The sequence below is a fragment of the Poecilia mexicana genome, unplaced genomic scaffold, assembly GCF_051168715.1.
Source record: "Poecilia mexicana isolate PSO_F unplaced genomic scaffold, ASM5116871v1 scaffold_11, whole genome shotgun sequence".
NCBI classification, from domain to species: Eukaryota; Metazoa; Chordata; class Actinopteri; order Cyprinodontiformes; family Poeciliidae; genus Poecilia; species Poecilia mexicana.
The window spans coordinates 25,987,909-26,002,868 of NW_028263380.1; the positions used below are offsets into that span (position 1 = coordinate 25,987,909).

At 39.1% G+C, this 14,960-nt stretch overlaps 2 protein-coding genes and 1 non-coding gene across 10 annotated transcripts in view; 1 reads left to right on the top strand and 2 right to left on the bottom strand.

Annotated features, from left to right (window-relative positions):
- Positions 1-6,580, bottom strand: part of macf1a (microtubule actin crosslinking factor 1a) — a 209,887-nt gene extending 203,307 nt beyond the window's left edge. For 7 of the 8 annotated variants that reach the window (XM_088010500.1, XM_088010494.1, XM_088010493.1 and 4 more), the window contains exons 1-2: positions 6,192-6,580; positions 12-246 (exon numbers count right to left, since the gene is read on the bottom strand). In XM_088010500.1, coding sequence (XP_087866626.1) covers positions 12-234 — 223 coding nt within the window. In that variant the 5' untranslated portion in view covers positions 235-246; positions 6,192-6,580. The remainder of the gene's footprint in view (positions 1-11; positions 247-6,191) is intronic. The other variant, XM_088010501.1, reaches the window with a different exon arrangement.
- Positions 6,581-9,133: 2,553 nt separating this feature from the next.
- On the bottom strand, positions 9,134-14,795 carry ndufs5 (NADH:ubiquinone oxidoreductase subunit S5). Its single transcript, XM_015002933.2, has 3 exons — positions 14,653-14,795; positions 13,238-13,457; positions 9,134-9,326 (listed from the first exon to the last, which is right to left on the bottom strand). Exons 2-3 carry the CDS (start codon positions 13,451-13,453, stop codon positions 9,222-9,224), a joined length of 321 nt encoding a protein of 106 aa, XP_014858419.1. The 5' UTR covers positions 13,454-13,457; positions 14,653-14,795; the 3' UTR covers positions 9,134-9,221.
- Positions 11,773-11,845, top strand: trnav-cac (transfer RNA valine (anticodon CAC)). Its single transcript has one exon. It is a non-coding gene; the product is annotated as a tRNA-Val (tRNA).
- Positions 14,796-14,960: the final 165 nt, after the last annotated feature.

Sequence of the window (14,960 nt, forward strand, 5' to 3'; positions counted from 1 at the left end):
CATTTCCTTACCTGCGACGCGTACCACCGCCCTCTCCGCCGGGTCCAGCACCGAGTCCTGGCTCTTCCGTTTCCTCCTCTCGTGTTTGGACAGATTCCACGGCAGAGTGTCCCCTGGCGGCCCCACCAAACCCGACGTGCACGGGGACAGCGAGCCACCAGAGCGCTCGGTGCGGAAAGACGGCTCGCTGACGCAGGAGCGTTCGCTCAGAGTATCATCATCCGACGACTCCATCGCGCCTCAATGCTGCAGGGAGGAGATGAATGAGGGGAAAAGGAGGTCAGAGGCTTTAGAAACAGAAGAGAAACTGTATAATTCATTGATGGTGTGGAGTGAGATTGAGTCATTATGAATGATGCAAAATATTTAGTGAGGAAGGGGAATAAAAACTGGATTAAATCGATTATCGCGTGTGTTTTAACATGATGCTGAAGTGGAAAGACTCCAGGCCTCAGTTAGCAGGTTAAATACCGTCATCCTGACCCAGTGCAGCCGCTTGGAAGAGATGATGGTTGGACTGGAATCAGAGCTAAACATGTCTGGTGTGAATGCACCCTTTATTAAAACAAAATTCTCATTTGACCTGAAACAATAACACATTTTTTGGATGATAAATTGATACAAGTTTTAGTTGAGACCAAAGCACCAGACTGAAGACTTTTTCATCCAGTTTTTGGTAAAAAGAGAGAAAATAATAAATCATGCAAATCAAAGTGATTGAGCTTGCCTTAATTTATCATGTGATTAATAGATTTATTGTGACAGGCCTAGTTATCACTTCATTTTAAATCTTGACTCCAGTATCAAACTGGAATGAACCAAGAAAGAAAAAACAGAAGGACATTTAGAAACCAGGTTTCTAAAAGCTTCTTCTTCATTTTCTTTAATCCTCAACCTGCTTCTCTGGCATGAACCGCAGGCATCAAGTGGAAAAAAAGAAAACGCAGCAAAGACGTAACAGAAAAACTGAGTGTGTGTGCGTGTTATTTGGACTCTGGAGACCTGATGGTCCAAACTGTCCATCACTGGATCAATAAATCAGACCTCCAAGTTCCTGAGGCTGCAAAATGATTTAAAGACCTGCAGATCCTGGAGTAGAAGCTCAGCTATCCTGAAATCCCTGCAGCCTGATGTATTTAAGTTATTCTCTTCTTCTTTAGGAAATCAACAAATCTTTCAAAATAAAAGTCTCTGCAGTTACTGGAATCAACTTTTTGTACAATTCATCTGCAAACATTTGACCACAAAACAAAGTTGCCTCAGATAAACCCCATGAAGTGTTCAGGCTAACTTCCCTCTGAGCTTTTATTTTTCTCCAAGCTGAACGTTGCAGAGCGAGGATGTTCAGGTTAACATCTGTGTTTTCCATCTAAACTCCAGCTGCCAAAAGCCTTCCTCCTCCTCCTGCTGCAGGATAAACCGCCGTCAGAAACCCCGCTTCCTGGATCCAGCCGTCTCCTTGGCAACGCTGCGAGGAAAAGGGTTAAAGCCCGTCCAGAACTGCCTGCGGTTCTGTGGTGTGTGGCTGCCTCCCTGCTGCTGGCTGACAGTGACTCAGTGGCACTGAAACGAGGGGTTTTATAAATAGAGCCAGAACGGAGGCTTCAAAGCTGCACCGTGTCATTACAGCTACAAGAAGTAGAAGAAGAAGAACAAAGTACCAGAACAAGAAACAGTGAGATCACTTCCTGCTTGAAGGCACCTTCCAGTTCTTCTACAGCCCAAACAAATCTGCAAAAACTCACTTAATGGTGGGAAAACCTTCTGTGGTGGATGCTCCTACCACCACCACATAGTGTTAGTATTGATTTCTTTATTAGTATAGTTTAAGTTATTTCATTTAGACATATATTCTAATGGGTGCACACTTTAGTTAATGTCTGTCTGAATGGTTTATTTATATTTGTGTTGTTTTGAGGTGCTGCTCATAGGAACCAGCTGGTGGAGGATCCTGGGGCAAACCATCCACAAACTACTGAGACTGAAGGGGGAGATGCCAAGATTATTATTTAATTTTGTCACTTAAAATATTCACTTATTGTTTGTGCTAAGTTAAAGTTATTTTGCTTTATTTGTTTATAGAATGCTTTAGTTAATTTTGTATTTATTTGTTCTTTTGTTTGGTTAGACATCCCTCCTGTGGTAGATTTGGGTTACTCCACCCCTATTTAAGCAGCCTTTGTTCTTTGTTTAGGAGGTCAGTTTGTTTGTGTTTAGTTAGAGTTCAGTTGACCTCAGTTAATTTGGATCCAAATTTGTTATTTATCCTTTGATTTATTTTTGCTTTAAATCTTTATGCTTTATTAATGATTTTTTGAATAATTAAATGGAAACCTTTTTTCTACTTTGAACATTTTTTTGTCCTTGTTTGAGTCTGGTCCCTCACACCTTCAGACATTAAAGAAAAAATATGGTCACCACTTTGGTTTTACAAAAAATATAAGTAGTTTTCTGGAAGTAATGATAAAAAATGTCACCTGCTAGTTTTCTTTAAACTTGAAATGTTGGTTTTAAACTAATTTTCTCCTTATTGAGTGTACATGTTTTAGATGCAGTGTGCATAAAAACTCAAATATGACTTAAAAATGACTCAGTATAAATACAAAGTTTTCTTCCCAAGAATGTTAAACAGATGTTTTACAGAAATTAAATGCTTGCAGTCTTTTGAATTTTGTCAGAAAAATGAATGAAGACCAAAAAGACCACGAGCAACATCTCCTTCTAGTGCTAAGCCAGCGTGTTTACCCAGAATGCCCTGCGCTGTAGTCCACTTCCTGCTTTTGGAGCAGCCTATAGTCCACTTGAGGTTCACATATGCATTTGATCCGGACCAGAGTTCACGTCAATCAAACCCAGACTGAGGTTTGTAGGTAAATCAAAGTTTGTTTTTTGATCAGAATCAGAGTTTGATTACAAATTCACAACTTCCCAAGAAAAGTGAACTTCCTAGACAAATGAACTGGAGTTGGATTAAAGCGGATTAAACAGGGCTGATGAGAACAGAGCCTTAAACTGGTCCTTTGGGGGACGGACCTCGCCCCAACTCGGAGAAGGTTTTTACTTCTCCAGCATGTGTGTCTTTATTCATGATATTATTCTCATATTATTTCAACGTTATTATTGTACAAGTTTATTCTCATAGTGTTATTTTGTTTATTTTATTTTCTTAACGTGGCCCTAATACTCCATAGTAGGACCCAGATGATGATGCTACCTCTACTCTTGTAAATCCCTGTCAATGCCTGAAGAGGAGCAGTTTGAGAAGCAAAGACGCAAAGAAAACACCAGAAAACCTAAACCAGTTTTCTTTGGTTCAATAATTCAAACACAATTGGATTCAAACTCTGAAGTGGACCAAAAAAGCAAATTATAGTGTGTAGGCGGACCGCACCATGTGGTTCGAATGCAAATGTGAACACCAAAAACAGAGACTGCTCCAAAAGCAGGAAGCAGACTACAGCGCAGTGCATTCTGGGTAAATACAACCAAGGCAAACGTGCTAGCCTTGCACTAGCTGAAGAAATGGGTCTTTTACCAAAAACAAGAGAGAAATTCTCAAAAAATCTATCTTGTTTACATTTCATGAAGAAGGAAGTTATGCTCAGTGAGGTTTTTGTGTTATTTTCTTCAGTGATTCCTTGTGCAGCGCCCCCACAGGCGAGGAGGGGAACAAGTTGTTCAAAGGGTTTGGCTGGTTTGACTCAGAGCAGAGAGAAAGAGAACCACAGCAGCTGGAAATGTAGCAAATGTTACAACTTTGGTGCCCAATCGAACCAAATCTACCAAACTGTCAGGTAGGAAAAACCACCAAGAAGCACAGAAAATGAGAGAAATGCTCCAGAAAGCCTAAACCAGTTCCCTGTAGTTCAATAATTAATCTCCTTCACTTTCAATGCAGAGAAAGAAAAATGTTCTTCAACAAACACAAACAAACCATTATTAAATAATCAACCCACTGCTTCTACAAACTGAAAGCTGACCTTTATAGGACATATCCTCACGCTGGGGCGGCATGACGAAGAGCAGCAGCTCAGTCCGAGAGGCTCTCCTGATTTATATTTCACAGCCGGGGTCGGTTCCCACAGCTCAGGCTGAGCAGTGTGTTTGTTGAATGTGTGTGTGTGCGTGCGTGCGTGCGTGTGTGTGTGTGTGTGTCGGACCAATGTAAACAGAGGGACTCTGTGACCAAGCATAAGCAGGGTGAGAAAACGACAGGAAGGACGGACAGATACGAGGAGCCAAACGCTGCAGACGCTCCCAGGCTAACGGTCCAAACGGCCGGAACGTCCTCCTGTCATTCCAGAACAGCATTCCTGTTCGGGATCAACCAACGGCTGATGGGATCTCCAGTTCACCAGACAAACAGAGCAGCAGCCCTCCATCTGAGGAGCAGATGTGATCACTAATAAAACTCTGACCCAGTTTTCTCCACTACAACAGCTACACTGCCTCGCATGTTTCTGCCAAACATCCATGATCAGACCTGCTGACCTTTCACACCTCCAAGTCAAAACCTGCTTTCAACAGAAACAGGCCATACATTAAATATGATGTGTTTGAACCAGAGAGCTCACATAATTTGATGTAACTAATGGTGCTGCTATAGGAATCAATGCAAAACCTTCCTGCAACTGTGAGGCAAATTAAAAGAAGGATCTGACAATTATCCTTAGAACACCAGCAGGCTGCAAAGGCCAGGGTGTTGATTGATGGAAACCAGAGCCAGATGTGCATCTAACAGTTAAATTAATAACTGATCATTCAGACGATAAATCGGGTAAAAAAAAAAAAAAAGTATATATTCTGCAGATTCTTCATTCAGTTAATACACCTTATTCTACATAATATTAGAAATAGATAAAAATATTTAAATTCATTCTAAAATAAGGAAATAAACATATTACTGCCAAAAAACATTGCAGTCTTTTACTGCATGCTTGATCATTTGTAGCAAAAGATACATATGCAGCTAAAAAGTACTTCTAAAAATGGAAAAATTTAAATTTCAACATGAAATTTCAATTTTTACAGAATTTAAACTGGGTGAAGCTAAATCTGCCACATGAAGAGATTTCTCAATCTTAATCGGAAAATCTGTGCTTTTTTTTTGGCTTAATTACCCCTCAGAATATGTTTTTTAGTCTCTATATTCTCACTAACGATTAACCATTACTAAATTATTGCCGTTTACATTTATTTAGATTCACTATGATTAATCGTTTCACTAGCAGCAATACTCTGCTCAGGGGTTTCATTCAACACGATGTGTTTATATTCGATTAATCCCAAGAACTAACAGTTTATGCTGCATTTAATCGATTCTGAATAGACAAATAATAGACAGTTTGGCTCATGTCGGGGAGCTGAAGGCCCAGCATAAGGCCGGACGGGGACGACCATCTGCTCCGGAGCAGCAGGAGGGGAGATCGGTCTGAATCCTGAATTTTCCCATCTCCTCTCCGGCTGCTCTTTGCGTAACCAGAGGTTTTTATTTTATTTTATTTATTTATTTATTTTTTTGCTGTTTTTTTAGACAGACAGGTTGTATTGATGCCGGGGCTCCTCAGAGATTCATGCAGGTGGAGGCGATGATGGAGGGTGTCGTTTGTTTTAATTGGCTGCAGGAACAGCCCAGATCAATACGACAATCACACCTGAGGGTGCGTAATGCTGTGATTTATGTCCACCTGCTTTGCACTCATCCGCTTCATTCTGCTCCGCTGAGAGGAAAGGGATCTGTGTGCATGAATGGACCGCAGACATGGAGCCAAAAACGCTCGGTGCGCGCACGAGCTGCACGCACGAGCAGTCTGGGAGCAGGGAATCGGCTCTTTGTCCGAGAATGGGTAACACCAACTAATTACATTTATCCGTTTGCGAGTGAAGCTGCTGAGAAAGCCGTCCAGCCTTCTCACGACCCAGAAACCCTCTCTGGTTGGCTCCAGACTCAGCGCACACCAGTCTGCCTGGAAATGGGACGTTTTCAGGCAAACAGTGACAGAAACCAAATGAAATGACTGTCAGTGATCCCTGAGCCAATGATCAACATGTTGATGCCGATAGGGTTCCAATAAAACACTAACTCGTGGGTTTATCGGGACTGGATGTGATGGAATGACAGTTTGAAATTCAGGAAAAAATGAAAATAAAAACCCACATGTTGGTTTTGTGAAAGCTCCGGAGCCGCTTACCTTCACCGGGGCAGCAGCGGTCCTCGAGTCCGAGCGCAGAGCGAGGGAGGCCGGCGTGGCTGCCTCCGCTGCTGCCTCTCCTCTGGAGCGAAGGATGAATGAAAAGATGGAGGGATGTTTCCACCTCCACCGACCCGTTTTCCGCTCCCTCTCTTCTTCCAAACGTCTCCGCCGGTTAGTCGAGGCTGGAGAGGGAAGAGCGAGCGGCGATCCGGGATGGTAATGGCTGTCCTCCTCCTGCTCTCTCTCTCCACTCCCTGCCTTAAACAGCCCCCCCTTCACCACCAACAGCCCTCCTCTCCTCGACCAACGCTCCGTCTCTTCAATAGGCTGCGTTCACGGCTCCATCCCTTTAACCCATGCCTATTGACTGTGGTAAACGTCGCGGAAACCGAGATTTCGGGTGTACCCCTGCGTCATGTCCGCAGCTCTGCCAGAGCGTGACGCGCGCACACATTCCCCCCTCAGTTTGGAGCAGAGGAGGGCGTTCACAGCGGAATATTTGCAGCACCGACTCATGCTCATATGTTCACAGTTACTCAGAAAAAAAGGGGGGGGGGGGGGGGAAACTGAGCCACGCGTTTTCATTACATGATTCGGTTAATCTGGGTCTGAAATAATCCCTTTACGCTCACAGCTGGAGGAAAACCTCAAAAGGCCGATTATTGCAGCTGGAGGATCTGGAGTTATTCCTGTCTGTGTCCGCTCCCATTCTGCACCTCCTTCTATAGGACCATTGGATATAAACAAAAAGGAGTAAATCTCCGGCAAAAACTTAGACATTTTTAGATTAATCTTAGAAATTGTTAAGAAAAAAACATGAAATTTCTGAGTTTTTGAAACTGGGAAATTTTCAAAGTCAATTCTTTTTAATTTTCAGATTTTTTTCTTGCAAATTTTCTATTGCAAAATATATGTATATATATATTATTTTTCTGGAAAATTTCCTAGATTAATCTAAAATTTCTTGAGTTTTTCTTGAAAATTTAAATATTTGAAAGAATAAACAAACAATAAAGAAAAGACAAAAAGAGAAAATAACTGAAACAAAAAGTCCAAGTAACAACTTTGGATCTGCTTAGATTGTAACCAACTCAGTGAGGGATCAGATGAGCAGAGCTCGGGTGTTTTGAACAACAGAGAATCATCTACAAAAATAATTATTTACATGTTATGTTTGGACCGTATGCCCAAGAAAAATCAAATAGCAGAAGAACATCAGGGGACCGAGGACCACCAGGTCGTCTGGTTACTGGAGAAATGTGTGGGGTTTTTTTACATTAGCAGAATATTGACAAAGATTTGCACACACCCCTAATGGAAACTCTGTGAGATAAAATAATCATATTTGCACTGTCACAACCTGCTTTTTATATATACAAAGGAAAAAAATAATTGGATGTATGTATTATTTATAGTTACTCCACATATTATTTTCTTACATTTGTTTCCATTTTCTCTAAAGTTTACATGTTTATAAGGTCTGTATGCTGTGAGTGACCAAAAGTCAAAGACACCAGAGTCAAATCCCCAGGACTCGACCCCTGGCTAAAACAAATTAGCCAAGAAAACTATTTTTATTGCAGCTGTTCAACCGCATCACAACTCCTGGACCAATATCAGTTTATCTACCTGAACAAACAGACACTAAAAATCTGTGCAGCTGCATGAAACACAAGCAAAGTTCAAAGTTCAAACCTCCGTCGGTCCCGATTCTCTCCACCTTAGCTAATTATTGAGCTGATAATCCAGAGATGCAGACGTGAATTTACTTCACTTAAACTGTAGTTTGTGACCTTCAACGAATAATGAGGACACAAAATTCAATTTAGACAATTTAATCCATGTGATAAAAGGAACAAGAAATCATGAGATGCTGTAAATCATCTGCAGTGTATCGACAATTATCTGCTATTTTTACTCTGAGCCACTGATTTCTCTCTGGTTTAGCCTTTGTGGCCTGATGCGATGCTTATGGGAAAAATGTTGTTTTGTAAGAATATTAATGAAGCACCGATGTAAAAATGTGGATCAATATCATAACCAATATTAATGTGGCTGTTATGGCCAATAACTGATATTTAACAAAATTATTTCCACAATTAAAAAAAAAGACTACATGAGTATCACTGTCACAAGACCAACCACCTGAAACATAAACATGTAAATAAATATCACTTTACTTATCGGACTGATGCCGATGCTGATGGGAATCCCTATTAAATATGTAGAATTAAAAAATAAAACATTTAACACTTACATATTGCACATCTCAAACCTCCAAACTGATGAATTTAAAAGGCACTTTAGCTGCAGGTCAGTTATTTCAGCTGGACTCTTGAGTCCAATCCCAGAGCTTGTGGCGCCATCTAGTGGTGATTCATGGACTCTGCTGGTTCTGATCGAGATGAAATGGATTCTACCTGCATGTAAAGCAGCATCCTGCATATGAATGATCGGCTCCGTCCTCAGGGAGAGATTACTCCCAGATCATTAGAGTCAACCAGACCGCTCAGCAGAACATCCACCTTCAGAACCGCAGATTGGACCTTTAATAATTCATCAGACGTTATGAATGATAAATCAATCTGAGGATGTTATTGATGAGAGCAGCTGATTTAAGCATCTGATGACTGTTCAGAACATGAAACATTTACAGGAACAAAAATCTAAATGGAAATTATTAAATTAATGTCAAAAGAAAGTTCATTAGAAACATAATTTGTAGCATGACTTTGTTTAAAAAGGTGCTTTAACACATTCAGTTCCTTGAGATAACATTTGTTGTGAATTGGCTCTACATATCATAAATTTAATTTTTCTTGTTTTATTATCTGAAACATTTAATTATGACAAAAGAACAAAAACAGAATCTGATCCTACTGATAACATTTGGTTCATGTTCGCATGGAACAAGATGGAAAGACGACATTACAAGGACGGTAGGCATTAACATTTATTATTTGAACATTTTTACAGTGGAACAGGAAATGGTGAAATCTGACAGAAACTGAGCTGAGGTCAGATCCTTCATGGATTCTGGTCGGGTTGGCCGGTGTGGTGAGTGGGCGGTGTGTACTTCCCCTCCTTTATCAGTTTGTCACGCTGCTCACGGATGGCGTGCATCCTCTGACGCTGCAGGGACAAAGAAAAGACGAGGTCAAAGGTGAAGATAACAGGATAAAAGGCACCGGCTCCATGTCAGGATGCTCCTCAAACATGGAGGACGCAGAGGACCAGGATGCAGGTAACCTCAGATAAACATAAGTTATATTTCAGTCATAATTTAACTAAATAAAATAAAAAAATAAAAAACAGTGGTTGGACTCCATTAAAACATTTAATTTAGTTAATAGAAGGCTATGTAATAAATTGAAAATTAGGCATCGACAAAATAAGCAACATTTTCAATTCAAGAACCGTTTTTGTTGCAATATTATTGAAAGAAATAAACTTGAGGGTAACAACAAATAAATGTAATGTTTTTAATCTGTTCTTCAACCATCAGATTGGAGCAAAGTTCAAAGTTTAAGTCTTTCAGGAACTCCTGATCATTCATGGAACTTCTTTAGAAACGTGGATTGTGGACGCTGACATTAGCATTAGCAACATGTTTAGCATTGAGGCTATTTCAGGCTTGAATAGCTTTGCTAACTCCTTTCATGACTTGAACACAACAACAGTCTTTTCCTGCATCTGATCAGATCGGTTATGAAGCAGAAATGAAAAACCAGAGGGCCGAGAGAAACGGCTTTGTTTTCCATAACTGCTGTTTGTGGATGTTGTGCGTCTGATTTATGGTGTACAAGAAACAGAATACAAAGGTTCCAGCTTGGGACTTTTTACGTAAAAGAACAAAAAATAATTAACTGAATAACAATCACCAGATCAGCTCTTCATCGTATCGATGTCAAGGCGAGAAGAAAACAGATTTCCCTCCAGATGCATACTTTACTACAAATAATCAAGAGTTCACTAAGAGAATGCTTTATTGCAATTTAGTCAATTAAAAGTTTATTTAAAATTTTTTTATTGATTTGTTTATTTGCATCTTTTAATGTATTTGTAATATTGTATAAAGAGACTGGAGTGGCTGAATAAAACATCTGCTGAATGTACCACTTTTTTATCCAATTAATTATCTGAATAATTGATTACTAAAATAATAAATGTCCATATTTATTTGTATTTGTGAACCCAGAAGGCTCCATTTGTTAAATCCGCTGGATGAGTTACTTCCAGCGGTTTCTAATTCTTCGCAGTGGCAGAGCTGCGTCCGCAGTGGTTGATCAGTGGACTGCGCATGTCTGATTAACTTCTGCGTTGTCATTTATTTCCTCAAGATAAACTACCGGCTCCTCAAATGGATTAACACAATGGTGATTTCTCTTTAGTTTTCTCTGATCTATAATGGAGACTTGAATTCAACCAAAGGTTTGAATTGCTTCCTAACCATTTTTTATTTGTAAGTATTGATTTTATTTTTTAGCCAAGACTCTGTCTCTGCTAATGACATCTTCAATACATTTTTTGATCCCAGGCTTACTTTATGGACTGAACAGACACCATTATACATTTTGAACTGTAAATTTTATTGTAGGAACCATTTTTATTTGTAAGTATTGATTTTATTTTTAAGTGTTGATTTTATTTTTGAAACCTTATTTATTTTGAAGTGTTTTTATTTTTGAAACCTTATTTATTTTGAAGTGTTGATTTTATTTTTGAAACCTTATTTATTGTAAAGTGTTGATTTTATTTTTGAACCATTTTTAAGTATTGATTTTATTTTTGAGCCATTTTTAATTTTTAAGTATTGATTTTATTTTTGAACCATTTTTAAGTATTGATTTTATTTTTGAACCATTTTTAATTGTAAAGTGTTTATGTTATTATTGAACCCTTATTTATATTGAAGTGTTGATTTTATTTTTGAACCCTTATTTATTTTGAAGTGTTGATTGTCTGAAAGACCTTACACATGAATTGCCCCATACGGGGTTTGAACCGATGACCTCAGCATTACCAGCACAGTGCTCTAACCTCCTGAGCTAACTCACCTACCTTACAAACTGTTGGGTTTCCACAGACTTAAGAATAACTTGCATGATCTTACCACAATGAAGATTTAATAAAAGTGCTTATATTCTGTTTTTCAAAACATACATACATAATATTTTATTTTCCAGAGATTTTGTATTTTGAAGTGTTGATATTATTTTTGAACCATTTTTAATTTTCAAGTGTTGATTGTATTTCACAGATATTTTTTTATTTTAATGTGTTAATTTTATTTTTGAACCATTTTTTATTTGTAAGTATTGATTTTATTTTATAGCCATTTAGCCAAGTCTCTGTAGAACCATTTGTCTCTGCTAATGACATCTTCAATACAATTATTTGATCCCAGGCTTAGTTTATGGACTGTAATGTGAAATTAGGCACAAGTATACGTTTGTTCACCAAGTTACTGTGCTCTCTGAGAGGATCTGTAAGTATTTAACGTTGTTCCATGCTCATCATTGATGTTAGTCTCTAACAAAATGTGGATCATCTACCAGGAACACTGCAAAGAGCATAAGTTTCTGTAGTGTAGTGGTTATCACGTTTGCTTCACACGCAAAAGGTCTCTGGTTCGAAACCAGACAGAAACAGATTTTGCATGTTCACTTCATCACAGGTGTTTACTAAAGGTCAACAAGGGTCTGTGGTGTCATGGTCTGTACTCTGAATCCAGGCATCTGAGTGCAAACCTCAGTTAAAATTTTCATGCGTTGCATCTCACATCATCAACTTTGGAACCTCAAACTGAAACAAAGCAGAGAAGTTCAGTTCCTGTAGTGTAGTGGTTATAATGTTTGCTTCACACCCAAAAGGTCTCTGGTTCGAAACCAGACAGAAATGGTTTTTGTAGGTTATGCATCTCCTGGGGTGCAGTGAGACAATAAGAGCCTTCCTCTTCCGTGATGGTTCATTTGCCAATCGACTTCAATGTAGGCTTCTTTGAAATCGAAGCTACTTTACTTCAATTACCAATTGGCAGTTCTATGGCGTAATGCACATGTGTCAAACTCAAGGCCATCTTTGCATAAAGTGTATAATGTCTGCCCATGTGACTTATTTTTATCATTTGTTTTCTTACCTTTAAACACTGATTTAAATATTGTAATTTTTAAACTGAGCAGTAATTTTACATCCATGGAAACTCAAATGTAATATTTAAAACTTCAATACATAAAATCAATTATTTAACATTATGAAGTGTTGTTTAATTTATTTTTAACATTGTATTTTTATAAATTTATGCTAGGGGTGCCCAAGTCTAGTTTTCCAGAGCTACCATCTGCAGCTTTAGATGGTTCCTTCTCTAACACACCTGGACCATTGACTCATTATAAGCCTCTACAGAACTGAATGAGGGAAGTCAGCCTTCTGTCTGGGTGTGTTTTAGCAGGGATGCACTCCTGATTTGTACCGTCAATGTGGCCTGTTGAGTGGGGCCAATATGCTGAAGTGGCCCTCGGTGAAATTGAGTTTGACACCCCTGATGTAGCCAAACTCCGTCAAGTATGGCACTGTTTTTATGCCATATTAGATTCGTCGTGTTGATGCATTTTAACGTGCTTCAATTTTCCGCCGCAACACGCAAACTTCCCCATTCACTCAGTGCGTTATAGTTCCACATCGCTTAGGATTTGTTGCTGCGCGTTTGCACAGTGTGAAGGAAAGAGGAGACCAGCTGCACAGGCAGGCTGCGAAATGAGATGATCGGTATCGGCAACAAGAGCAAATGATCGCCGATCACCGATCATGCACTTTTTCATGAAAATCGGCCCGATTATGATCGGTGACCGATCGATCGGCACACCTCTAGTATTTTTCCACACATTTGGAACGATTTCTAGCTTTTTAAAAAACGACATATTGTTTACCTGAGCTTTTATTGACCTCATTTAGCAGAAGTTCTGATTCTGTCCCAATACATCCGATACACGTCAAAGCTTTGATCATCTGGAGCTGAAGAGTTTACTACCAGAGGGACTCACCGTCTTCTTACGGTACATGCACTCAAAGAAATCCTCAAACTCCAGCTGGCACTCCTTTTTGGCCCGGATCTGGCCGATGCCATGGCTGCACTCGATCCATTCCTTCTCGAAGGCGTGGCACCGCGCCGCCTGCTTGTACGGCTGCTCACCGCTCTGCAGCAGCATCCAGCGGTCTATGTTGATGCCAAGCCATGACTGGATGTCCACAAGCGGCATGATGCTGCCAACAAGAGAGTAAAACAAAATATGGAGAAAAGGTTGGATGGAAAGCAGTTAACTCTAAAAAAATATCAAAATAAAAGATGATTCAGGCCATAGAACAATCTAGAACAGGAGCAGTTAGCCACAAAACAGGGGCTGACTGAAGAAAATAATGAAGGAATGAAGGAAGGCAGAAAAAAAGACATAAAAATGGTAGAAAAAGAAACAAATAAGGAAAGATAGAAAGAGAAAAAGGAAGGAAGGCAGAAATAAGAAATACAGAAAGGAATCAGGAAAGACAGAGAAAGAAAGATTTATTTTTAAAAAACCTTCATACAAATATTCAACTCAACTTTATGTCAACACATTCATAGATGAAAGTTCAGAATTATATAAAGTAAACAGATCACCTTAAGAATTCCCATCATTTTGAAAAATGTTCATTTGGTTGAAACACTTATGTTCTAACATCACTCCAGTCACTTTTCACACATTCAGTATTCTGTTATCTATTAATTTTACATCTTCAAATTGTCAACTTTGCTACACCAAGGAAAAAATTAAACAACTGTCCTTTTTTCTTCTGTTTGTCATATGAAAATATAAAAAAATAAAAAGACTGTTCTTTGCATCTTTCTCCAAATGATTACTAAATATCCCTAATAGTCTAAATAAATCCGTTATTCTAATACATCATACGATCAGTGAAAAATTGTTTCTCTTAATGAACAAAAATGACATTTATCTGAAACAAAAGGCGCAGAGAAGTTTCCTAGACGTAGTAAAAAGACTTTAAATGAACAAAAACAATTCTAAAGTGGGCGAATACCCGGAAACGGTAAGAAAAGACTCTTTCTTCGGCTGCAGTGAAGATTTTTCCGTGTTAGCCAAGCGGCTAACAGATACATATACACATAAAAAGCTCGGGAATGTCTAGTCGACTTAAAACAAAAACGTTTATAAAATATATAAACATAAGGCTTTATATAATGAGTAGCGTGTATCTAATTAGAGCGGAGAATAGTTGATTTAACTGCAGCTACTGACTGAACTATGTCCATAGATTCTCCTTCAATGACAGTATGCTAATGCTAACGGGGCCTAAATCCACACAAAAATACGATTTTATACCAAATAACTAAACTCGGATGATCTGTTTTTTGTATTAAATGCAACAAAAAGTCAAAGTAAAGCATTCAAACGTCTTAATTTACCCTGTTTTGACGCTTTTATCCGAGTTACTTTAACCTTCCTCTGCTTTACGGCAGTTAAACACACGGCCCAGCCGCAAAGTCGTTTTCTTCTGGACTAATCACCTGGTTACGAGATGCAACAGCGCCGCCTGGAGGATCCGGGGTGTAGAAGCCGGTGACAAAAAAAACGTCCAAATACCGTCCGTCCGTCCATCCATCCATCCATCCATCCATCCATCCATCCATCCATCCATCCATCCATCCATCCATCCATCCATCCATCCATCCATCCATCCATTTTCCTTACACCCTTTAAATCTAATTTTTTT

Bases quoted from the DNA above. Each gene is read 5' to 3' on its own strand.
- ndufs5 (XM_015002933.2), bottom strand. From the start codon at position 13,453: ATGCCGCTTGTGGACATCCAGTCATGGCTTGGCATCAACATAGACCGC. The intron at 9,327-13,237 runs GTGAGTCCCTCT...TTGTCCCTGCAG, and splicing joins GCATGTACCGTAAGAAGACG to CGTCAGAGGATGCACGCCAT.